At 35.9% G+C, this 27,248-nt stretch overlaps 1 protein-coding gene across 1 annotated transcript; it reads right to left on the bottom strand.

Annotated features, from left to right (window-relative positions):
* Positions 1–17,648: 17,648 nt before the first annotated feature.
* On the bottom strand, positions 17,649–25,271 carry LOC149808352 (uncharacterized). The gene is made up of 2 exons (XM_089967557.1): positions 23,213–25,271; positions 17,649–19,012 (listed from the first exon to the last, which is right to left on the bottom strand). The coding sequence occupies exons 1-2, from the start codon at positions 24,851–24,853 to the stop codon at positions 18,686–18,688; spliced, it is 1,968 nt and encodes a 655-aa protein (XP_089823683.1). The 5' UTR covers positions 24,854–25,271; the 3' UTR covers positions 17,649–18,685.
* Between the last annotated feature and the right edge of the window lie 1,977 nt (positions 25,272–27,248).

Genomic DNA, 27,248 nt, shown 5'->3' with positions numbered 1-27,248 from the left:
CTGTTTGAAGTTAAGCCAACATGTAGCTGGCCTTTATAGATTATCAGGCCAGTTAAGCAATTTTGACAAATTGTGGGTTTTGTAGTTCTTTAACTCTTTCAACAAAAACACTTAACACAATTAAGTAAAATCCACGTAAAAAAAGACAAGTGTAATTTGGTCGGAAATTGTCTTTTTGTTCATGTTGATAACCTGATTAGAATTTTAGGCTATTACATCAATATTTTCAAGACTGAGTTATTGTCTTTATTACTCAAAAACATTTCAGTTAAATCAATAATATCAATCGTACAAGTTCGGCATTTTTAAATCCGGAAGAAAAGCAAAGTCAAACGTATAAGCTGGATTGATTTCCCCAGAGGAATTGTCAATTGCCGATCGCAAAAAGTCATACTTGTGAAAGGTACATTTCTGCTGGATCTTCTTTGAAAGTTCAATTATACTTGATACTCTGTTTGAAGTTAAGCCAATTTCAGTAATTACAGAGAAGGGTAAGATAAGAAAATTAAGACGAGGATATAAAATACAAAAGAATCTGATACTGTAAAATAAATTGGACCGAAACGAAAAGCTGAAGTTAGGCAAGATGCTGATATCAGAGAAGCAGGAGAAAAAGCAGAAGACCAATTAAACAAAAGTTGGAAATCTGATCCTGTAAAAGAGATCGATATAAAAAATAAAGATGACGCAAAGCAAGATTATGTTAACAAAGAGGTAGAGCACGGTAGAGCTATATTTAATTTGCACAGAAAAAACAAACAAAAAGCAAATGCAAACTGAAAACGAATTCAGTTTACAAGACAAAACTAGCAGACGAAAAGCTACCCATCATAATAGAAAGGTTTGTAAATAAAAGATAATGCTTTTGTTTCATCAGAAAGCTTCAATTGCAAATAAATACACCGAATGTATTCATAAATTTCATGCAAACACAGTGACTGGACCAATGTATGCCAACAGACTTGTTTTAAACACTCTGTAGCTTATATAAACAATATAACGGGGTATGTCATCAAAGATGGAAGAGTGCCTAAGTTTTCAGTAGTTAACCACATGATCTTTCCGGTTAACCAAGATAAATTAAACTCCATCAATTTGAACAGACACTCAGTTCCCATAGCATTGCATTTATGCAAATAAAAGGAGAATTGCCAAGACGTGGTCAGATGTCCATTTCAGGAAATGTAGTTAATCTTCCAGTAGATATTCATCCAGATATCAATTCTTGTCATAGGAAATGTGATGAACTAGTAACCATCCCAGGAAAGAAAAAATAGATTTAAATTTTTTTTTTCCTACTGCATAGAAATATGAGCCACTGTGCATTTTTCTAACTTTCCAGAGGCTATTGAACAATAATATTTCAGTATCCAATAACTCTGGAATTTAAGCTGATTATGAAATAAGACGAGAGACTTTGATGAGGAAAGGCGAAACCATCAAACTGATGGAGATGAATGAAAATTAATTAATTGACAGCACTCAAGCCGGTGTATAACACTTATACCGAAGACTAACAAGTCAGGAAAAAAACATATTTCAGGAGTAACAAAATAAAAGAAATATCACTGATAAGAATATAATTCAGTTGAGAAAACATAAAACTAAAGGTGACATTATTACAAATGAAAATATATTCGATCCATCTTTTGTAGAAAGTATTATCAGACTAGAACACTTATATATTTTCCGTACTCGTGGAAACTCTCCACCGTATGTGTAAGCAAGGGAGACGGGTATCGTTGCAATGATAAGACAGCATGGTTTGTATACATCTCCTCAACAACACACACCAAAACACACAACATCTCATGATTTATTAACAATAAAACTGAAACAGACGATAATCTAACAAGAAAAGACAGTGAGAGAATCCTGATAATCTAACAAGAAAAGACAGTGAGAGAATCCTGTCATAAGTTAATATTGCTTTGTTACAGAGTTCATCAGGCTTAAACACTTTAAAAAGTAATCATGGGTCTATTGGTAAACAATAACATTATTTCTACAGAGTAGATTTTCTGCAACGAGGATTACGATATATACACATGCTGATGTGGGTTGAAGATCCTAAATGTAATGAAGAACCCGTAAAGGGAGTAAATGATTACAAAGACACCAACATAAAATTAGAATGTTCTCAATTTGTTTGAATATCAAATATACAAAACGTTCCAAAAAAGATATAAATGTAAGGCAATTTGCATGTATCTTTGGTGAAAGATATTGCTTAGATAGACAGGAATGACTTTTCTGGATACTTTATACATCAATTTGACCTTTCTTAGAAATATTCTTTCATGTATTGCTAAAATCTTTATATTATTCATTGCATCCTGGAATTTGTCTATACATTAATATAGAATTAAATGGCAAGCCCTCTTTTGTAGTCTTAAAAGTGTTGTTATGTTCGAATTAGAGGCATTACCTCAAATTACATTACAGTAGTCCAGATATGGCTGAATATAACTTTTATAAAAGATGACCCTATACTGAAGAGGAATGTATGTTTTGATTTTCCTAAGTAGCCAAAGATAAGAATTAACCTTTTTTGAAACATATTTAATGTGAATAGACCAAGTAAGATTGTTATCTACGAATACACCAATAATTTTATCATGAGAGGTCATATTAAGGCTCACATTGTCAAACAGAACCTGGAGTTTGTCGCTATCTAGCCTTGCTCGTTTTTGCTGTCTTGTTACTAGTATGGCTTTCGTTTTTTTTTCTCTTCTATATTTATGATCATACTGTCTTTCGTTGCACCATACTTGAAGTCTGTGAAGTTCCAATCTTAAGTGGTAAGTTGTTGATAAATAGAACGATTAACTGAAGTCCAAGGGTAGGACTCTGTGGTACTCCACAGTTAATATTTTTACTTTGAGAAAGTTGACCATTTAAAGATACTTTTTACACTGTATCGGTTAAATAAGAAGTAAACCAGTTTAGGGAGTTTTCACTGCATTGATAAATTTGTAGTTTTTCAAGCAAAATTTCATGGTGTACAAGATCAAAGGCTTTACGAAAATCAACAAAAATAGTGCTTACCATTTCTTCTTGATCTAATACTTTCAGCCATTTATCAATCAAAGGTACAAGTGCAGTTTCACAAGAGTGATTCTGTCGAAAGCCAGGCTGATTATCATGAATAAGATCATTAGTGTTCAAATAGTTGAGAGAAGAATAATGTACATGTTTTTCTAGTAATTTGGAGAGACAAGGAAGGATAGAGATGGGTCTGTAGTTATTTATTTACATCATCTTTTGTTCCCGCTTTATGCCATGCTGTACCCTTGGGAGGTTTCCATGTTGGTGGAAATGTATTAAACCTAATACTTTCATTGCAAATGAAATCTATACTCTCTACAATTGCAGGTACATCTACCTTTGGTAGCCTTGATCCAATCATAGCTTACAATCATCCATTTTTTGTAAATATATTTCAACACCAATTCTGAACTTATTTCAGTAATTTCAAACCTTATATTGCACGTTGAGTGCTACACACACAAAGACGTCTGAGTATGTTTGACGCAGAGAGGCAAGACAAGAAAATGTGGATATAAGAAAACAAGTCAGACATATGAGCAAAATAAACTTTAACATTACTGATCAGTGCTCAAAATGCTGAATATCTGTTATTGCAGGTGCCGTTAACAAGCACGCGTGACTACGTTTGGTATCAACTCTTCACCACCTAATGAGCCCGCATTTCTTCTAAAGCAGAATAAGGTTCTTGACAAATTTCCGAATGACTACTAAAATAGAATCTGAAAATTTGATCATAAGGTACTCCCAACCCCAACCCCCAAATGCTGGAATATTGGTAGTACCTTGCTAATTATGTGTCGCAACTTGAGGCCAAAGATTTAGAGATTATCAGGATGAAATGACACACGAGGAGACTAAATACAATGATCCTTAAGTACTGAGTAATAGTAAAACTGAAACCTCTGAGAGCCGCATTAATAACACATTAAGAAATGGCATTTAGATCAGGTCAAGGAAAACTCGACAGAGAATAAGGTCTGTACGCTTCGATGGAAAGGAAGATGCATCGATTTGTTACAGAGAAACGACTTTATTATTCTATCATAGGAGAAAAAAGTCTAGACATTCTCAATAGCTTCAACACATGATGATATCAATAACACTGTTAAGAAGTTTGCTGAGAGAAAGGCTAAAATATATGAAGATATCTCATAAGATTTCATGCAAAGAGCTTGATAAAAATAAACCAAGATAATAACCACTATTGTCATAGACTTACGGCACACCACGGTGCATCATAAGGGCGGGAGGAGGGTGGGGGTGGCTGTATATTTACATCAGCATGTGAAGTCTATATTTATATGTAATCAGAGATGTTCTTTGTTTTAAAATTTTGGTGCTAAATGTGTAGTTCTTTGGACAGTAGCAGATCATATGGTTGTTCCTTTGGTTGATGGAGTCAAACTTTACTGAACTTCAAGTTGACTAATCCTATATTCATTACGTCTGTAAGAAATCTTTGTCAATGAACTTTTACTATTACCAAATCGATCACTGTGTTACACGTTATTTGTCAAAGTCGACATTAAACATTCAGTACCGTTTTTTTTTTTGGTGCACAAATTGCGTGCCTATATTACGATATTTAATCCCTGATATGTTTTTATTCCATTATGTGGTTACTTTATAGAACCATCGTGACACATATTAAATATGGAGTTTCAGGTTGCTTGATGAACGAACTTTTATTGATCGCTTCAAGTTTGTATGGAAGCATTTTGTGTAGATGAACTGTAAACTATGACATCGATGTTTAAAAATTACGGGTATGTAATTCATATACAATTTAACTCAAATGAAGTCACAGTAAACGTATTGCAATCAGTAGTGTATAAAATATGCCGACTGTATAAAAGATGTTAGATTCATTAAGCAATACAGTTATAGGATATAACTATATTTTGTGCTTAGTTGCAACCTCCCTAGCAACCACATTTCGTTTAGTACCTTTATATCCTATCATTGGTCTGTCACAATGTATTCACTGTAGAACTGTTTGTTTTGCTACAAAAGACTCTATGGTAAAGTTAACATACATAGTTGGAGTGTCAAGGTGTTTGTACAGAGTATACATGCCAAGTCTCCCGAATTGTCCGGGTGAATTTTGATTTTCGATCCCATCTTTTGATCTACTGCTTTGCTGACAAGATCTCCCGGAAAAAAAACTGCCAAGCATATGTATTTCCAGATAAAACAACATTCAATACACTGTTCACGACTACCGTAATCCGTCAATCAATTAATTACAATCGGAATGTTCTCTGTATTTTCCGTTCATTCGAGAAATAAACCTCAGATGTAATTCGTCCCCACTGAGAATTATATTCTGAACTACTTTTGTTCACATGAAGCAATATGGCAGTGGAAGGAGACATATCACAATCGGAATATCATCGGCCTTTCACCAAACACATAAAAATTGATGTATATTTCTACAACTACTTCCGGGGTTATTTTAAAAAATTCTGGTGCCATGTCGAAACGGAAAATATGCCTTCGAAAAAAAAAAGAAATATGTTTGCAAGTTCAACAGTGCTTGGATAGGCGAATTTAAATGTGTGAAGAGAGTGAAAATGGAGAAAGCTTTGCGTACTGCACAGCTTGCAACACACATTTGAACATTTCTAGTGGGGGAAAAATGATCTTACAAGGCACATGAAAAGTATGCAGCACATTGCAAACGAGAAATCGTCAATGCATGACAATCAAGTAACTTTAATATGCAAGGAAAACATCTTCAGTAATGATGGATGAGTCTAATGACAGTGGTAGCAATTCTTGTAAGGGTGTTTGACAGTGACATTTACAGAGTGACAACCAAATTCCTGGCTATGCCCATTTGCAATATTGGAACTGGTGAAAACCTTTTCAACTGTTTTCAAGAAGTCTTAACAAACAGACAGATTATATGGAAGAACCTAGTAGAGTTTAGCAGTGACAATGCAAATATAATGGTTGGAAAGAAAAATTTCGTCGTCTCCAGAGTTCGTGAACAGCAACCAAATGTAATCGACTATGGGTGTATCTGACATTTGGCCAGTACCTGTACACAGTACGGTTTGAAGAAATTGGCTGTTCCAGTTGAAGAACTTCTGGTCAACACCTACTATCACTTCACCTACAGTCACAAGCGTAGAGAGGTGTATAAAGAATTCCTACAGTTTACCAACACTGAAGAGTACAAACTGGTCAAGCATTGTAGCACAAGGTGGCTGTCACTCCAGAAATGCGTTGCACGCTTTCATCAACAGTGGACAGTTCTTCAGTCATATTTCCAGAGCCACGGAGATGCTGTGAAGACCGAGAGTAGAGTGAACAGATCTGTGGAGAACCTTAAAACCCCAGTTGTTGTTGTTGTTGTTGTAGGGTTTAACGCCATTTTTCAGCACACGATAGGCTTTACATGGCGGCTAGTATTAATGGTGGAGGAAGAACCCGGGAAAACCCCGGAAAGAACGACCGACCCACGAGAAGCTACTGGCAAGCTTTCTCACATACCCACATTAGCCGAATCCGAGACTCGAACCCACGCAGACAGAGGTGAGATGGCAGTGATCCGTAACGGAGAGAGCTTTAGACCACTCGGCTACTCGGGGCCCCCTTAAAACCCCAAAGATGAAAATGACATATCACTTTCTTCTATACATCATGGAACCAATGAATGACCTTAACACCATGTTCCAGGCTGGTGATGCTATGGTGGGATACTTCCATGTGGGGATGGAAAGAATTCTATGGAAATTCATCGGAAAGTTTGTGAAGATGAATGTTTCTAATTATGCAGATGCAGACATTTTCGTAATTATGCTTCTAACTCTCAAGAAAAACCGGAGTAAGTAAATTAGTCTTTTCTTGCAGTCATCTCCACTACATTGGTACCTTAGGTTAAAACGAATAAAAAGCAAATATTCAACCTTTGTCTGTTAGGACCTCTTCATCATTTTAAAACTATTTCTCTTTGTTTCAAACACTGAAAATATTATTTTGTTCAGAAACGTTTATTCAAATGATTTCGTCAAAAACATTTGAAATTAAGATAGTCTCTAGTTCTTACTACACAAGAGTCAAAGCCAAGAGTATTCCTTTGTTGGAGTCATATGTGTGTGCTTAGACCAAATTAATATGTTGTACTGGTGATACGTTTCCGTCTCCTTACTTCTGTAACTTTTCATTGAACACTTTTGTTGACTCTTTACTCGATTGGAATTTCTTCACTTTATTCTTGAGTGGAAGTTCTTCAATAAACTCTCCTTAGGAGACAGAAAATAGAGGTTGCTTACAATATGCTTTTTGGAATGGAGGAAATGGTGTCAGAAAATCTGTTGTCATTAAAGCCCTTTATGGAGGACTCAACATATAACTCTCCTTTGTTTAGGGAATGGAAAAGCCATGCTCTTATTTATGTATGACTTTGTGAGCCAACATGAAAAGTTGCTTACAATATAGCTAGTCTTATTATTCATTTCTCTTTTAAGATTCCTGCATGTCGATTTTTTAAGTGCAAACCCCATGACAGCGATTCATTCAATACCACCCCATTCCAACACAAGATAACTAACAGTCCGTATGTATATATATATATATATATATATATATATATATATATATATATATATATATATATATATATATATATATATATGCATTTCCACGATTGGCAAATCTCAGTTGATAATTGTGAACTAATGTCTCAACAAATTAAGGTAAAAAAAAACGAATCTTTTGAGGTTTCATTTTAATTCGAATAGACATCCCTTAAACTGAGACCTGTCATAAATAGACATTTTTTAAAAAAAAGAATCTTTAAATTTTGAATGGGTCCACTAACTACAGATTTGTGAAGAGAAATGTTCTTTGTGCTTGAGATTGCTGAAATCATACATTAGAAAAACAAAACATTTTCGGAATGAACCGCCTCCGATGAATGAACTGTACAGATCCGAACTGTACAAAAATGATAGTATTCTCTTATCACAAATGAAAGTGTTGGCATTTTCTGCCAAATAATTTTAAGTAGCACAAAAAGCCTGCAAAGTAACTATTCCCTGTCTAGACGGTGTGGTTGTACATCTGTAACAAACAGTCCAAGATCGTATAGAAAAGGTCTGTTCCAAAAGGTCCATCACGCTTTATTGCTGAGAAATTTAACTCTAACTCAGGGATTAAAGTAGGACGTTAATGTAAATATGTAATATGGTAATATAAATGGAGCGAATTGTCATCATTTTTACACTTACCATCGGCAAGAAAATACAAAGATGCCGAGTATATTTGGGTTTTATATGAAGATGCGAGGTCACAATATCAGATCTCATACAAACCAAATCTTTAGCAAGAGTTGGATATTTGACACCAACCAGCAAAAAGTGTTAGAATTTAATATCTTTTAGGAGGCCCTGCAGCAAAAACAAACAAAAAAATCACAAGGTTATACAATATTGTTATTGGCAGGTCCTCTAGATGAACGATGCTACATGATCACTATGTTGTGTCAGAAGGTTATCAGGCTTGTACATACTTGACTTCCAAGAAAAAAAATAAAGCGTTTTTCTCTGTAGTCAAAGATGAAGAAAAAAAACAGACTCAGAGAAAGTAGCATACAGGTACTTTGCTATATGCAAATGTATATCATCAACGGAGCTGAATGCATCTTGATAGATCCAGCAATGAGTGGCTGTAGAAAACTCATGAATGTTATCACGGGTTATACTCATGACTGCGGGCAAGCTATTGTCGGATCCATTTCACGGTAACTTGGAGCGATGTAATAAACACCTCAACAGAATCCTTGCCACGGTGCAACATTGGAGTCAACATGGAAATATTTTACTGTTTGGTTTGTTGTGCCAGTATACCATTCATGACAAATCCTTAGTCAGCGCATAATGATACGGCGTCACTGGTCCGCACATGATGCTCAACGATAACAGATCAACGCTGAACCGCACACTTCTCACGGTTGTTTGTCGAATCAGTTCAGAATCCTTTCTTGCAAACAAATACATAAACAGCGATATCACTGTTGAGTCGTTCAAACTTATTGATGTCTGCAACTTACATAGGAAATCCATTGTTAACAAGCTTGACTTCGCGCAAGTATTCTTTATATTTTTAGGCTGGTATGTGTGATCGTACGCGGGATACAGTTGCCCATTGACAATGTCGATTATAGTCATTGATCACATTTATCGTTGCCTGCAGTGGAAGACGTACGGGTGTTGGTATGTAACTCGATACGTGAGAGACTTGTAAGGGAAAATATTGAGTGCAGCTTGCACGCATCTGCCAATAGTTCATCCTAAAACGATATCAGTGTATTTTTCCAACTTCTCGAGGATTCATGCAATTGCTTCGATGATTTTCATTTATCTTTAACGGCCTTGGTGCAGTCACGGTTCAAGATTGTACGGGCATTACTCTAAAATCATGGGTTAACAATTTTTAGCACGTCATTGTCCTAGCGGGTAGGGTCTTTTTGTTGGGTTAAACAGTATAATCAAGTGCACACAGAGAACGATGCTCTCCTTGAACCTAGAGGTGCCAGCGTGCTTTAATATTGAAATGACTGACGAAAGCGTGTTCAAGAGAAGCTTTACGTCGTCTTTGCCTGACTCTTGTTCGATTGAAATAATTATCCGATATTCTTGTAAATTATTTTAGAGCGCCAACTTGTACAGCGTAAAATTTGGAACTTTCGGCCCGCATGGCTCATGGGGAACTCTTTATATATATATATATAACTGTGCTGCTTTTTCAGGAAGTTGTCTCACAGTATGAATCGGCTCGTCTGCGCGTCCCAATGGTTCAAGTATGTCGGTTTTTCTTTTTTATTTCACTTATTCATGCTGACTGTTTGAATTAATTTACAGCCCGCCATGGTTCATCTGGAGAAAGTTGTCTCGTAAGCGGTTGTGGCTCATCTATGAGTCCTAATAGTACAAATATATTTTAGCCTTTCTCATACCATTTGGAATCCTTATTCTGCTGTTGAATCACAGTCCGTATGCCTTATTATAAGAGAAAAATGTGTCTGACTGATTATTTACCAATAAGCTTTCTTATAAACAGCAACTGTTTCAATCTATGACAACCTCCTCAACATTTTTCCGTTACGGTTACGTTGGCAAGCCTAAGCCGCCACTCACCATAATACTTGGCAATAAATCCATGTGACCGGAAAAGTTGATTACGCGACTTGACTACAATACCAGAGTTAAGACACCAGGACCTACACGTAACGCTGGTAAGTGTGATTTACGCTATTCGTTATGACATGTTCTCCTGCAAAAATGTTTGTTTTCCTAGGCATACACTTTTGCATCGAGTGCATCCCACTACTTTGAACGTTTTACTGATTGGGTATCGGAGAAAACTCAGTATAATCCAGAGAATAGTATATTATTTTACGGCCATGAATTGTTCAGTGCTTAATATTGATGGTAATGTATGCTGTTATTTCAGGCTTTGTTAAATAATCATGCTCATTGTCCCAATCCCAACCGAATGTGTGATATCCCTGTTTGGATGAAATATTCTCCAAGAAACCATCAGGCCAAATTAGCCCTAATATCCAGTTACTAAATATCACACCAACACGTATACGACAACCCCTTGTACATTTGTATCTCAAAATTTTGAAAGGCTTGTCACTTTCATGCATGTTAGCTATTGTTTTTAGTTCTTCATTATCGAGTTTGTCCTGGTAATCATCACATAAAGCCATCCATCTGTCTTTCTTCTGCATCCTTTATGAATATTTTTAAAATTTCTTATCAAGGTACGTGAGTGTGGATGCCGTTTAATCAATAATGCTGAAGGTATTCTCTAATTGTGGAGATTCTTCTTTATCTCCTCATGTCGTTTCAAAATCTTCGATATCTTCCCTGGTCGTTTCGCCTAGAAGTTGGACTTTTCGCTGTCTTCGGCAGGTGACACGGTTAACGTAAACGACTATAAGTATTATTGCAAAATATCATATAACGATTTTACTGGCGTTTTATTATATTCTTCACTAAACTCAAAACGTAACAGAGTTAGTTTATCAAGAAACTTCGAGTACGTGCATGAAAAATAATAAAGCATCGTGTTAGCCTTTTTAACAATATGACGCATTGAAGCAAACTAGTGTTTTAATATTTTCTGTAAAGGCACAAACATACCCATAGGTCTGGTAATTGGATTCCTGCATTAGCCGCAGTTGTGAATTGATTTATAATGCTATGCAGTAAACTGTGTGGTTTCTAACGGAATTATATAATAGATCACTGCAATTCTTTTTTTTATTGAATCACGTATGTATTACCTGTGTATATCGATCTACATGCGGGCTCACAACATTGCAGCTCCCAGCCCAATATAATCTTCCTTGTGGATTCGCGTGGGCTACAGTGACATATGTACTCGTGTCTAAAACAATCTTAAGTGGGAAAAAGTCTTGGGGAATCCAGAAGCCATGTCCTTAAACCTCATGTCTTGAAAACTATTATGTGTCCAAGGTTAATCGACAATGATGCAAGGGCCCAAGGACAAAATGTTTTAAAGTGTCTGCTTTTGTTTATTAATACGAAACATATGTCGTATAAACAAAACAAATCGATTCTCATAAAATGGAGTTCACATGGTACTAATAAGGTCTTAGCATGAAGCCGAAAAGTGTGTGTCAGCTTTTACGTGATGTGTTAACATGAGATCTACATGCGTTTTCTGATATTCTTAAGTGAATACTGAATGACCGCGTTGGAAAAATATCGAAGCATCTGTTATGTATATTTGATTTAATTATATCTGATTTAATTGTTTGTAAGTTTTAAAATCTTTTGTTTAAAAAACTTAATTATCTGTCAAAATAATGTAGTTCTGTTTGCTAGGAACTTATACTTTTTTCCAGAAAATAGTTTGACCCTGACTTTTCGTTTTAGTAAACACAGGTGTTGACCTAGATCCTGACTTTGGTTCAAAATTAGTAGCAGCCACGTAAATAAGTGCTATTTTTATTTGAAAATGATTGGTTGTTGTCGAGGTCATGATTTTTCATTTTATTTCTTAGAGTAAAATGATTGATTTGCGTCAGGGTCATGTTAGGCTTACGTGATATACGCATTTTGATTTCGCAACTTGGAGATTTTCGAAACTGCGTTTTAGAATACGATATAACCTGTGTTTTAGAGAAATATTCTGTTAGTTGGGCTTTCTTTCTTTACACTGGAAGATGTTGTGTCGTTTGGAGTTGTTTTAAATTACTTGGATTCAAAAGGATTAATTCTTTTTTCCTGGAAAATACGTGTGCTCATACGAGATTCTTGAACAAAGACAGCTCTTATAAAATTTTATTCAGATTTCCAAAACCCGAGTGATATTTCTTGTTTCTACAAGGAACTGTAGACTTCGACACTACAGGTTACAGCATAGTCATCGTCTTCCATCTTGGATTCTTCGTCGGGACTCGAACTTGAAATCATTAGAACATTTTCTAATTAGAACTTCTAAAATTGTATTCATGGATTATTCTTGGATTATATTTGGATTTGGTTCTTAATACCGTCGGTTTATATTTTTTCATTTTTACAGAATTTTTCCAGGGAAATAAATTATTATATTTTTCAAAGCTTGTTGTTTTCACTCTTTCTTTTCTTACGTGTATTCGAACCTAAGCACGTAACATAACAATGGGAGTCTCGTCTGGGATTATTTTGAATTTTGGCTAGAATATTTCAGAAAACTTTGTTTTTTGAAATTTGAATTCCCCGTGTTTTTGCAATTTTTAGTGAAATCGGCAAGCTTTTCCTAAAATGTCATTAAAAGTGGAAATTCTTTCAAATCCTATCCAGGAACAATTAGATCTTTTTAAAAAAGATGAATTGATTCAACTTGCCAGAAAATACGAACTTTCTGCGGTAAAGGTTTCCTTAACGAAACAGGAAATAATAACTATTTTGGTTCAGTATTTGATAGAAAAGAATGTTTTGGATAAAAGTGCTTTGGTTTTGATCAGTAAGTCTGTATCGGACTCTAACAGAAGAGTACAGGAATAAGACTTAAAATATAAGATGGAATTAGAGTTGAGGAAGCTGGAACATCAGAATGATAAAGAAGAAAAACATGCAAATGCAATTGCAATTGGAAAAAGAAAAAGAACAAATGAAATTGGAGTAAGAAAAAGAACAAATCTTATTACAAAAAGAACAAATAAAGTTACAATTTGAAAAAGAGGAGAGAGAGATAGGAAAGAAAGAAAAACAGATGCAAATGCAGTTAGATAAGGAAGAAAGAGAGAAGAAAGACAAATGCAGTTACAAAAAGAACAAATGTATTTACAAGCGGAAGAAAGAGAAAATGAAAAGCAAATGCAATTACAAAAAGAACAAATGCAAATGCAATTAGACGAGGAAGAACAAGAGAAAGAGAGGGAATATCAATTTAGAATAAAAGAAATGGAGCTGGCAAGTGAAAAGCATATTCACACTTCAAGTTCAAATTTAAGTTTTGATATTGCAAATAAAATTCGATTAGTGCCCCCTTTCAAAGAAAAAGATGTAGACAAATATTTTCCTTATTTTGAAAAAGTTGCTGAAAATTTGAAATGGCCAAGGGAGCATTGGACTCAATTATTACCACTGGTAAAGCTAGTTATAATTACCGTTCACTTTTAGTTCAACAAAGTGGTGACTATGATACGGTTAAAGAATGTATTTTAAGGGGTTATGAGTTAGTCCCTGAAGCTTCTCGGCAAAAGTTCAGAAACTATAGAAAAGAAGCTGGGCAAACTCACGTCTAATTTACTAGAGAAAAAGAGCAGTTATTTGATAGAAGGTGCTTAGCCAAGAAAGTTGAACAAGATTATGAAAGTCTCAAACAACTTATATTACTTGAAGAGTTCAAAAACTATGTCCATAGTGACATTAAGTCTTATCTTGTCGAGCATTATTTTGAAACCTTGGAAAAAGCTGCTCGTGCTGCTGATGAGTATTCTTTAACTCATAAATTTCCTATTGTAAATAAGACTTCTACACAACAGTCTATTGGCCAAAAAAATAATAAAAGCCCTTCTAAACTCAAACTGGCACAACTTCTAAAAATCAAATTCGGAGATGCTTGATTGAAGATCCTTGTCTCTTCTCACGTGTGCCTATTGCAAGAAAAAAGGACACGTTATTTTTGATTGCTACAAAGTTAAAAATAGGCATCATAATCTAGACAGACCTATTCCAAATGGTCTTATTTCTAAGAGGTCAAGGTCACGGTCATGTACTGAAAGCAATACATTTGTTGGGTCTAACAAACCCCAGTGTGATGTTATTATGGAGAATTATGAACTATTCATACGGAAGGGTTCTATATCAATCTTGGGTGATTCGACCAATCCTATACTATTACAATTTTAAGGGACACAGGAGCTTTTCAGAATCTCTAATTGTCAGGTACTTTGTCTTTTTCTGAAAAGTCTTCTTCTAATGAGAGTATTTTTATTCAGGGAGTAGAGTGCGGCTTTGTTACTGTTCCTCTCCATTGTGTAAATTTGTCATCAGACAGTCTTAGGACCCGTGACAGTCTGTTTTACCCGTTGAGGGCATTCATTTATTACTAGACAACGACCTAGCTGGAGACAAGGTTATGGTTAATCCACTTGTAACTGACAAGCCTTGCTTAAATCAGAAAGTCGATCCAATTGAAAAAGAATCGTCTGATTTTCCCCAGCTTGTTCAGTTACAGAGATATGGCAAAGAAAGCTCTTGAGAATGATGTTGATAAGGAAAGTTTTCCTTTAGCTGACACATGTATTGGTCAGGCTTTTGATGAGGTCACTTTCACTCCTTGTTTGGATAAATCAGAAGGTATTGATCACAGTGATCCTCTTTTAACGACTCATTCTCTTTATTCTAACCAGAGTGATAAACGACAATCACTTGTCGTTGAACAGGGAAAAGATCCCGAGATCTCCTGTTTGTTTCAAAGGGCCAATAGTGAAATTGAAGCTACTGAAGTTCCTGTCTGTTATTTCATTAAAAATAGAATTCTTATGAGAAAATGGAGACCTCCCGAGGTATCTGCTGATAATGAATGGTCTGTGAACTATCAAATTGTAGTTCAAAACCTTACAGACAGGAAATACTTAGTCTGGCATATGAAACTCCATTGGATGGTCATTTAGGGATCAATAAAAGTTATCACAAGATCTAAACTCACTTCTACTGGCCAAAAATCAAACTTGATGTTGGTAAATACTATAGATCTTGTCATACCAGTCAATTGGCAGGAAAACCCAATCAGAAAATACCTAAGGCTCATCTACAACCTATTCCTGCCTTTGACGAACCATTTAGTAAAATTATGGTAGATTGTTTTTGGTTCATTACCCAAGACGAGGTCAGGTAACCCATACATGTTGACCATTATGTGTGCGTCAACAAGGTTTCCAGAGGCAATTCCTTTGAGGAATATAAAATCTAAAACAATAGTAAAACCTTTGATAAACATTTTTGCTCAATTTGGCCTTACCAAATCTGTCCAATCGGGTCAAGAGTCAAATTTTAGGTCTGGAACGTTCCAACTTATATTGCTTGAATTTGGCATTCAGCAATTCAAGTTAAAAGTGAAATTATGGTTTGACAGAACATTTATGGAGAGAACTTTTGAGTCTGGTAATAATGGGGTTCTGTCTCTCTTGCTCATTCTTCAAATTTTTCTTCAGTTTAGATATTACGGCCCTTATAAAGTTAGGAAGAAAATGAACGAGTTAAATAATATTAGTGCTCTTGAGATCTAAATAAATTATAGGAGTACCAGTATATTGAAAGAGAGGTTAAGCCATGCAATTAATTTAAGTGTACCTGCCCCACTCATTGAAGATTTAAGTGAAGGAATATCATCGGATTCTGCTGATATTGGAGTGACAAATCTTCGGAATTCAGAAATTATGAAAAACCTGGACCAGAAACTTTCACGTTTGCAAGAGCAAGAAAGAAATGAAATTAAACAGTTATTATTTGAATATGAGCACTTATTTCCAGATGTTCCTACAAGAACGAAATCAATTTTTCATGACATTGAAAATAAATGTAAATTCCAAACCTGTGAAACAACACCCGTACAGGATGAACCCTCTCAAACAGGAATACTTGAAAAAAGAAATTCAATATTTGCTGGAGAATTATTTTACAGAGCCCAGTAAAAGTGACTGAGTTCACCATGAATACTTTTTCCAAAACCAGATAAAACTTTCCTTATGTGTACTGATTATAGGAAGGTGAATAGTGGATAAAAACAGATTCATTTCCATTAACAAGAATCGATGACTGTATTGATAAGATCGGGAATGCTAAGTATGTCACCAAATTTGACCTTCTGAAAGGACTTTGGCGAGTTCCATTAACGGAAAGAACAAAGGAAATGTCGGCATTCGTGACTCCAGATGAACTTTACCAATATAAAGTAATGCCGTTTGTGATGAAAGGGTCGCCAAGTACATTTCAACGTCTCATGGATATGATTACCTCTGGTCTAGGAAATTGTGATGCTTACATCGATGTTGTCATAATCTACAACGACTCCTGGAAAGAACATTTAGCACCAATTCGGCAATTCTTTGACAGACTGACAGATGCATGTTTGACAATTAATTTATCTAACAGTGGGTTCTGTCGTGCTAGTGTAACTTTTCTGGGACATATCGTTGGACATTGACAAGTTAAAACTATAGATACTAAAGTCAGGGGTATCTCTGAATTTCCCGTGCCTGTAAATAAAAAGCAACTGATGCGATTTTTAGGTATGGCCTGATACTACTGAAAATTTTGTTCCAATTTTTCTATAATTGCTGAACCCCTGACAAATTTATTGAGTAAGAAAAGCAAGTTCCTTTGGACTGAAAAATATCAGGAGGTTTTTGACAAGTTGAAAGCCATATTTAAAAGGGCGCCAGTTCTTACAGCTCCACATTTCAGCCAATATTTTAAAATGTCTGTTGATGTAAGTGATGTTGGGTTTGGAGCAGTTTTGATTCAAGAAGATGAAAATGATATTGATCATCCAGTGTGCTATTTTCTAAGAAATTAAATAAGCACCAAAGAAATTATTGAACAATTGATAAGGAATGTTTGACTTTGATATTGGCATTACAACATTTGGAAGTTTACCTTAATTCAGCTCCTTCTTCGATTATTGTGTTTAGTGACCACAACCCCCATACTTTCATTGGCAAGATGAAAATTAAAAATCAGAAACTACTAAGGTAGAGTGTGTTGTTACAGGAATATAATCTTGACATCAGGCACATCAAGGGAAAAGATAATTTAATAGCAGACGCACTTTCCCGTGTATAACAATGTATTATTTCATGTACACTGAGTGTAAATTATATAAGTTCTTTTTAACCAAATGTATAATTTGTCTGTGGTAAAAAGAAAGCTTTATCATATAAAACTTTCTTTTCTTAATGGGGAAAGTGTTATGTATATTTGATTTAATTATATCTGATTTTTTGCTTGTAAGTTTGAAAATCTTTTTCTTTCTTTAACTTTCAGATTACTTGGATTCAAAAGGATTAATTCTTTTTTTCCTGGAAAATACGTGTGTTCATATGAAATTCTTGAACAAACACAGCTCTTATAAAAATTTATTCAGATTTCCAAAACCCGAGTGATATTTCTTGTTTCTACAAGGAACTGTAGACTTCAACACTACATGTTACAGCATACGTTATCGTCTTCCATCTTGGATTCTTCGTCGGGACTCGAACTTGAAATCAATAGAACATTTTATTATTACGACTTCTAAAATTTTATTCGTGGATTACTCTTGGATTATTTTGGATTTGGTTCTTAATACCGTAAGTTCATATTTTTTTCATTTTTACATAATTTTTCCAGGGAAATAAATTATTATATTTCTCGAAGCTTGTTGTTTTCACTCTTTCATATATTCCCGGCCGAGTCATACCAAAGACTTACAAAAATGGTACTAACAGCTGCCTCGCTTGGCGCTCAGCATTAAGAGGTTAATGTTAGGACTGGCCGGCCTGGTGTCAGGATAATGTGACTGGGTGGAACATCGTGCTGCATGTCTGCGGCATGATGCCCCAGTGCTAGACACCACTATAAACTGCCACACTGAAGACATCGTAGCAATGTAACTGAAAAATTGTTAAAGCAATATTAAAAATCCAAATCTCTCTCTCTCTCTCTCTCTCTCTCTCTCTCTCTTGTTTTGCTGTTTATTCGAGCATAAACACGTAACACATCACCTAATGGCAGAACTCGTTATTTTCAATATGATTATTAAAGTTTTAAAACGTTTGTGCCACACGATGGTAGTTTTTAAGGAGATTCTTTTGTTTTCGTGGTAATCAAGATATTTGTTTCTCCAATGACTCCTCTTTTATCCATTTCTTTAGTTATCTAATATACAGTATATTTTAAAGGCACACGAAGAAACAGCCAAGATTGGCTCAACAACAATGTTTCTTTTCCCTGTGAAACAAAAAGTTGATACTGTTTCCGGAAATTTAATGTTGCATCAATGCGCTACATTAAAAAACCCATTATAAGGCAAATAAGTAATAAACATCCTTAGATATTACCGACGTGTTCTCTTGCCTAGTCTTCTCCTTAAAAGCATTTCTGCCTGATGTTAAACACGGTTATCTTCTACACAACCAAAATAGAATAACCAGAGAAATAGGAAAGCAAACAACTGCAGCATAAAACATAATAATGACGATCTCTTCTTGTCGCCTAATTTTCTTATTATACAGCTCTCTCGTCTTCTTCTCCTTCACTAAGTCCATACAGTCCTCGTACATGTATATTAACATCCGCCAACGTTCCTGAAGAGCCTCGATAGCGTTCACGACTGCCTTCTCTGACAGCACGCGCTCTTCGATCTTCTTGTAATCCTCCAAGTTATTCCCATAATTCCTCTCCTCTGGACGTTCTCCCTTCCGGCTTCCATCTCTTGACAACTTTCGCTAAAACAGACGAGAAGAATAACATAGTCAAGGAAAGTTTGTCTCTTCACGCGATACATTAATATGGCTAAGCAGAAATTTTAGTTTATAATAAAAAGAACAATCCAGCGTATCTTGGAACTGGTGTAAAAATAAATAATAGCAAATAAAAGGGTCCAAAAGATTGCTAGAAATCAATATTCCATGAATTCTCCCTGAACAAAGTGAATTTTTCCTTGCCATAGGTTTCATGTCAAACACATGCACACATACTTCAGTTTTCCTTAACTATCATCAACATATAAGCTGTAAAGTAACGGAATTTACCTTATTTTACCCATTATAATCCCAAGCTTGATAAGACCAATCCCTCCATAACAATTGTTTCTGTTAAGACAGCAATGTCCTATGATAAACCTACCTCACTTTTTCAGTGACACTACTCCCCCCCCCCGACCTTTTCATGTGTGAATTTTGTGATGACAGTTAACCAGTTAACCACTAGTCCAGATGTCTTCAGGAGACCCCAAATAAGAATAAAAGACTTGGTGGCAATCTGGAAATCTGTTCTGGTCATGGTGATGTGTTAGTGCTGAAAACATTTTATTTGTAACCATTTGCGTAGTAGTTTGTACTAAATTACTCTGAAAAAAATGGAGTACAGAATTTGGTGCTGGAATATGCATGGTCATGTCTGGAATCGACTATTCCCCTTCTAACTTCCTGTCATATTCTTGTGGTGACAGGATCGTAACGACTGTCGTCGTATCATTGCTCCAGATCATAGACTGGTAGTGAACACATAGAATTGCTTGTTGCAGTGCATTTTATGTAGGTGATAGCCTTTCCAATTGTGCCTGGTTCTTTGTTATCAGCCACCACCTCAGTTTCTCCACTTTGAGATCTGAGTTTGATGGAAATAAACCTTGCATAATGAACTGATTGATAGCTGTAAAGGTGTCAGCAATAGGCACTGAGTTGTGCGGAGACTTGCAAATGCAGCTATGCTGTCAACACTAGCATCTGGAAGCCTTTCCAAACTGCTAGCTTTACCTTTCCAGCAAAACTGCATTATTGTCGACAATTCATGTTGTATCGTATCCTTGCAAGGCGGTAGCCTTGCTAGGTCTAAGGGCTTCATAGATGATTGTCAGTGGGATCACGCAGTTCCTCTGATTGGTTACGGTTACAAATTTGGTGTCCTTGCATACTTATGGATACCGTCTGATAGACAGCACAAGACGTTGGTATATGGTAAGTGAGTGATGATGTTGGAAGTACCACAGGCTATTGCATTAACGGCAAGCAGAAGAAACTTTGTATCAGTTTCCTCTTGATCACCGTGAAGGTGGCTCATAGCCCCGTGAGTTGCTTTGTACTGAGATCACCATACCTCCACCATGTGCTTCTCAGTTGCGTGTACCTTCTCCAGCATCTTCTGAGCCAGGTAGTAGGTGAGTTCTTTCCTCGTCTTCACATTTGACAGGAATCGCTTCATGGTTACCTTTGCTATATTTGTTGCGTCCGTTAAGTGATATTAAGTTATATGATATTACTGGCTAGTTTGCTTGCCACTTGTCATAAGTGGTTGTTTTCAATGATATAGTCAGATTGCAGCGGTTAATTTTGGGGCGCACTTCGTCCATGTTTGTGTATATCCCCAGTATACGGTTGGTGAAATGATCAGCGAGTTGGCCGGCGTTCTTTATGCAATATGGCTTTCCAGGGAGCGAACTTCTGCAATTGCATCCTCAAGTTCTCCCTTGACTTCAGCAGGATTGCCTGCCATATATTCGGTGTTATTGCCGTTTCTGCCTTCTCCTTCTGCATGCTTATTCGTGTCAGGCACCGTCTTCCCACTTCTGCGGCTATGCAATGATGGCCATCGTGCTACCTTTCATTTGGCAGTGTAGGATTGCTCCATCAGCTGTCCTTCCTTCCACTCGCATGAGTCTGTTGTATTTAGCTGACATTCCAAACCTCTTGAAGATGTCGATGCTTTTATTGGTTCAGATGGCTTGGTGAATGGCATTATGGTGTGGCATTTGTGATTGGTCGGGCATTGGGGAGGCCTGTAGCAGCATTCAACAAGCGAACCCATATGATGACATGTTCCTGTGAACTATCTGGTGTATTTGCTAATGTGGACATTGCTTGTGTGGTAGAAGTACACTCTATTATGCCTACAGTAAATCAACGATTTCCTATAATACTGTAACATCTTACTAATAAAGACATATGTGTTGATCGATCTATAAATGCAAGAATTTGAAGCAACGTTTACAAGATGAGTGATAACAGTACTTACAATAATTTCTAGCCAGACCTTTCCCTAACCTCTGATCCAATCAATATAATTGTGCATCATGTTAATTATTTGATAATTGGTATTTATAGGTTACTGCATATGTATGGGAACACGTTGTTCTGAGTAATACTGCACGACCTTGGCAGGCCCAGAAAGCATGTCACCAAAATCAACGTCAGACTGAGCAATATCAGAGCTTACCCTCAAACTCCTAATCGCCAACGCCCACCCCGACTCAGATCGGTCAATTCTTAATCAAGGAGCAAGATACTACAAGAATAGAGAAGATAGATAAAAATAGGATATCAACAAGGCCCTAGAAAAAGTGGCATCAAAGGAAAGTATAGACCAAAAACTAAAGTAATTACCACTCAAGTTGGGATGAAGACATGAAAGAACTAAAACGGAACATTTCAAATAGGACTGAGGATCTGCGAAACGATTTTGAAAATTTGCGTGGAGAAATTTTGGAAGCAAGGTAGGAGGATAAGTCCTTAACAAAGATTATCGATAAGCTCGAGACAGAAAATAAAATAATCAGGGAAAAAGATAATGGAATACGTGTTGTGAATGCTTCACCGAAGAAGACATTGATGACTTGAACTAGTGAAGCCTGAAAGAAAATATTAAATGTTACGTGATGTATGACTAGAAACAAGAATGAAACCCCTCAACAGAGTATGGGGAAGGTCATATCTTTTTGTAAAAAGTAAACTCAAGATCAATATTGTACCCCCAAGACATGAATGTAACATACGGACTGGCTTGATTTGATAACAATGCAAATAGACCGATACTTTACCGAGTCATGAGGCTTATACTTAAATTGAAGGTAGTACAGAAAAGGAAAACATTGAAAGGTTCCGAAATCCTTGTAAGAGAGGATATTATCAAAGTAACATTGGAATTCGTAGAGAAAGTGGGGAAAAAACTCCGTGGAAAGTACATAGGTATATGATTGCAAGGTACTTGCAAAATTGCAGAATGGAAGAAAACTACGAGTAACCACTGAAACCGATTTAGCCACTCTGCGGCAAAGAAATAACTGAAGTGATTTCGAATATATGCTAGATGACATTTACAACAATAGTTAATATGTAAAGTAAATAAATAAATAATGCCTGAACGAGGCACTTTATGCGCATTGCATATTAAGCTTCACGAAAGAGTAAGGAAGATAACTGTATATTGATTTAAGGAATGCTGTTCTAATGATAAATAGACAGCAAGTACATGAAGTGCAACTGACTCTCTTCTTGCTTGAAAGGATTAGGGGTGGGGTGTCGATATGAAGACTTCATAGCAACTGATGAAACAGTTTTTAGGGTATATCATGATCTCCTATTTCGACCACTTAAAAGTATCAGCAGCAGCAGAAGAGGATATGGGTATATAACTGTAAAATTGTGGAACTATACGATCTGTTTTGTTGCACGGAACAAGTTAGTGTCTTTCACACGGATATTGTACACAATATTCTGCGAGGTGATACGTTTATGATAAAAGTGGGATTTCATTTTTTAAATGAGGCCTACACGTGCCCGTTCCAGATACATCGAACTGTACAAATAAATTTCCTTGATCATAATTTTTTATGTAATCAGGAAATTTATTGTTAGGAAGTAAGTTGTGTAAAGGAGTTAAATTACACTGGACAACAAAGTTTTACAAAAGTCATGTTACTGAAATAAAATTAGTCAATTCTTATCAATTTTTATGTGCTGAACACGAATATGACAGTCAAATTGCAAAATTGGCTCTAGTTTTTTTGTAATCTGCAAGAAATTAATGTTTACATAACGAAATGCATTCCAATAGTAAAAGGTCAACTGTAATAGCCTACCTATAAAAAATCAAGTCATTGACTACATCTTAGATTTCTTCGCCTGTCTCTTGTACAGCTGTTCGGGAGCATCTCTGAGGAGTGTCCAGCAGTAGTCAGCCAGCATTGTAGTGGACCATTTTCCCTGGTATCTTTGTTCCATTGTTGCGATATCTTGATGAAAACGTTCGCCGTGTTCATCACTAACAATACCACAGTTGCTAGGAAAGAAATCCAAATGGGAATGAAGGAAGTGAATCTTTAGAGACATATTGCAGCCAAGTTTCTTATACTTCATCAACATGTCTTCTACTAGTTCCTTATAGTTTTCTGCCCTAACATTTCCGAGGAAGTTTGTAGAAACTAGGCGAAAAGCATTCCATGCTTGTTTCGCGTCACCTTCCAGCAAGTTGTTGAACCGGTCATCTTTGAAAAGCTCTCGAATCTGAGGACCCACAAAAACTCCCTCTTTAATCTTTGCTTCGCTGAGTCGAGGGAATTTTTCATGCAGGTATCGGAATGCTGGCAAAGTCCGGTCAATGGCTTTCACGAAGTTCTTCATCAAACCTAGTTTGATGTGAAGGGGTGGTAGCAAGATTTTCTGAGCCTCAACCAGAGCTGGGTGTTGGATATTCTTCTCTCCAATGGCTACATTCTGCCTGTGAGTCCATTCCTTCCTCATGTAGTGCATTTCCCTTGCTCGGCTATCCCACTCGCATAAGAAACACATGTATTTTGTATATCCTTGCTGCAGTCCCATTAAAAGGGCAACTACCTTCAAATCACCACAGAGGTGCCAGCTGTACTTGTTATACTCAATGGAATTCAGTAGCTGCCTTAAGTTATCGTATGTCTCTTTCATGTGGACAGCATACGCTACTGGAATAGATGGAAGAATGTTTCCATTGTGCAAAAGCACAGCCTTGAGACTCAGTTTCGAAGAGTCCACAAATAGTCTCCATTCTTGTGGGTCATGAGTGATTTTTAAAGCATTCATGAGGCCCTCAATATCGGAACAGAATATCAGATTACTTTCCTTTCTGAAGAAAGGCTCCAATTGCTGGTGGCGCTTTCGATATGCAGTAGTTGTGACATCTTCTTCTAGAAGATTCCATTGTTGGAGTCTTGATCCTAGCAATTCTGCCTTGTTCTTTGATAAGTCCAAATCACGAATCAGGTCATTTAGTTCTTCCTGTGTTATTCTGTGTGGGGTTGATGATGCACCACAGTGAAAATCTGGATCACTGCATGCTGATGGACCAGGAGAAGAACAGGTCGACTCATCTTTGTCTTCGTCAGATGAATCAAGAGAATATTCTGCTGGAGGTTCTGGAATAGGAAGTCCCTCACCATGTGGAACTGGTCTCAATGCAGACGGAATGTTTGGGTAGACTATTCTCGACTTCTTTCGCTTCGTTATTCCGCCGGAAAGAGGAGGAACCAAGCAGAAGTAACAGTCATTTAGGTGGTTGCTTGGCTCTCTCCACACCATTGGGACTGCAAACGGCATTGATGACCTTTTGCAATTCAACCACTGTGAAAGCTGTGTTGTACATGTAGCACAGCATATATGCGGAGCCCAAGGCTTGTCTTGGTCACCAACCTTGCATCCGAAGTAAAGATGATATGCCTTCTTCACTTGAGAATTGATACTTTTCTTCTGGTTGGCAAATGTCACTTCCCCACAAATATAGCAAAAATTGTCCGCGGTATTAACACACTTTCGAGGCATTACTGTTCTTTATTGTACGTAAATGGATAAAATAATAAGTTTTATGTAACAGTAGCTTGAACTGTCTCGCACAACGTCTAAAATATTTTAAATGCTGAACCTATCTGATTGGGCTTTATATAGTACACTGCTTACGTCAGCTTCAGCAGCCGCCTGGCAGTAGTATAATAGGCCTACACATGTATAGTACACTGCTGACGTCAACTTACTTCAGCAGCCGCATGGCATTAGTATTGCATTGCATCAGAAAATGATGCAATCAACTGTGGATGATGTGAGCATGATGGTATTATGCAATGTTACATCATTATTCCGGATGTTGCTGCAGTCCTACTGGAGAAATTTACACAGTGAAACATAGAAAATGAGGTATATGAATATCTTCAAAACGAGAGCCAATACAAATTTTTCACGGTTATATTCGTGTTCGGCACACCAAAATACTACAGATTAGGGCCTTTTCAAGTCAGTAATGATTTCACTGTTGACCAGTGTTATGCAGCATTAGGTTTCTTCATGTACTTATTGACGTATCTGTAAATGATACACACACCGCATCTGTAAAGGATACGCATACCGTATCTGTAAAAGATACACATACCGTATCTGTAAAGGATACTTACACAAATATATTTCACGTCTTTGTATTCCCTTTCGATGCTTTTTTGAGAAGCATGCTGGGTATTTTAAGAATCTTGCTGAGTTATATACTTTACGGAAAAGATAGTATCAAATGTAGTAAATGAGCGTGAATATGAGGAATATGCAATGCGAACGCTATTTGGACAGGTTAAATTCAAACAAGAACATAACCAACAATAATCGTTGATGCCTTATAACTGGATTACTAATTAAATTAAATATTTTCAATTATATGCTAATTATAAATGTTAACAGGTCGTAAATAATACAAGTATACTAAATTATGTATATTTACAGAGGAAGCCCGTTGAAGACAACAAGTTGAAAAATAATTTTTTTCAAGCTTTCATTCATGTAGAAATGGTTATGTAAAATTTTGTAACCTCAACGCTTCGATTCTTTTTTGTTTGTTCTTGTTTTGTTTGTTTATTTGTCTTGTCTCTGTGTTGTATATGCCTTTAAAAATCGCTTAGGCTAGTTAGAAACTAGTTTCGTACTATCATACAGGTTATAGAACTTTAATTCATACATACCATTCCTTGGACGAGCAATATTTATATTTTGTCGTATGAAGGGTTTTGTGAGTTATATGATGTTTCACACAACATTATAGTATTATAAAGATGACATTTGCAACATGAGAAAATTCTGCACCCTTTTCTCCCGAAGAATATTGAAGTTCTACCCAGGAATCGAAATTGATGTAGACAGATATAAAATAGTTTAATAAAGTAATTTTTTCAGTAGCCCCAAAACTAAATTTAAAAAAATTACAATTAAATTCAACATTTCAAAACACAGAGATTGTTGGAACAAGGTATATTCGATTCCGTATAAAATTACTTTAGATGCAAACTATGGTGGATCCAGTTTAAAATTAACCTCAACATATTGACTACAAATAGTTTCTTATTCAAAACTGGTTTTGTAGCTGATAAAGGCTGTTCTTTCTGTAATCGTGATGAAGTAAAGGATGAAACATTTATTTTACAACTATGTTCTTCTGAAATGTTTTAAATTTTTGTACAACTGAGGTTGGAGTGGATTTCGAGAATTCCGAAAATCGTATTTGATTTGGAGATTTAGATGAACCGTACCGTCAAATTGTATAAATCTAGTACTATTACTAATAAAATATATTACAAAATAAATAAAAATTTAAAGACAACAAAATAGAATCTACAAGAGCTCTACTTTAATTTGATATTTCATTTTAAATTTGACACTATTAAGGCTGACATAAGGAATCTAAGTTTACAAGAGTTATTTACTTAATGAAATCACGTGAAGACATGGCTATGAAAGTGAAGTAGTTGATAACCGTGATCACTGAATGAAGTGTTGACCTTGACAAAATAACTCTTTCTCTCTTACTCTCTTTCTACCATGTGTATATATGTAGATATACGCATATATGTATTTGCATACAAGAATATGTTTATGTTAACGTATGCATATGTGATTTTTTTTGTACACCAGGACGTATATTGTTATGTATATTTAATAGGATTATTTGTTTGTTAGCTTTAAAAAATTTTATTTCATTACATGCTATTGTAATATAACATTGTATGTTGGACTTGACCTTGTCCAAAACTGAGTTCATTTCTGCTTGACCTGACTGACTTTTTAATTTTTTTAAAAATTTGATTTTATGTCAACAACTAATGCATAGCTAAATTATTCTCTATGCTTATAAGCTTAATATCAGACTTATTATTAATAGAAGAAGTAAATTAGTTTATTTAGGTCA

Source organism: Sinohyriopsis cumingii, chromosome 1 (assembly GCF_028554795.1).
Source record: "Sinohyriopsis cumingii isolate HCF-2022 chromosome 1, ASM2855479v2, whole genome shotgun sequence".
In the NCBI taxonomy this organism is placed as follows: domain Eukaryota; kingdom Metazoa; phylum Mollusca; class Bivalvia; order Unionida; family Unionidae; genus Sinohyriopsis; species Sinohyriopsis cumingii.
The sequence above is the reverse complement of the archived record's forward strand: the minus strand, read 5'-3'. Positions and strand labels throughout refer to the sequence as shown.

Coding starts and splice junctions, on each gene's coding strand:
- LOC149808352 (XM_089967557.1), bottom strand. CDS start 24,853: ATGCCTCGAAAGTGTGTTAATACCGCGGACAATTTTTGCTATATTTGT. Junction 19,013..23,212: donor GCTGGACACTCCTCAGAGAT/GCTCCCGAACAG, acceptor CGTCTGTTTTAG/CGAAAGTTGTCAAGAGATGG.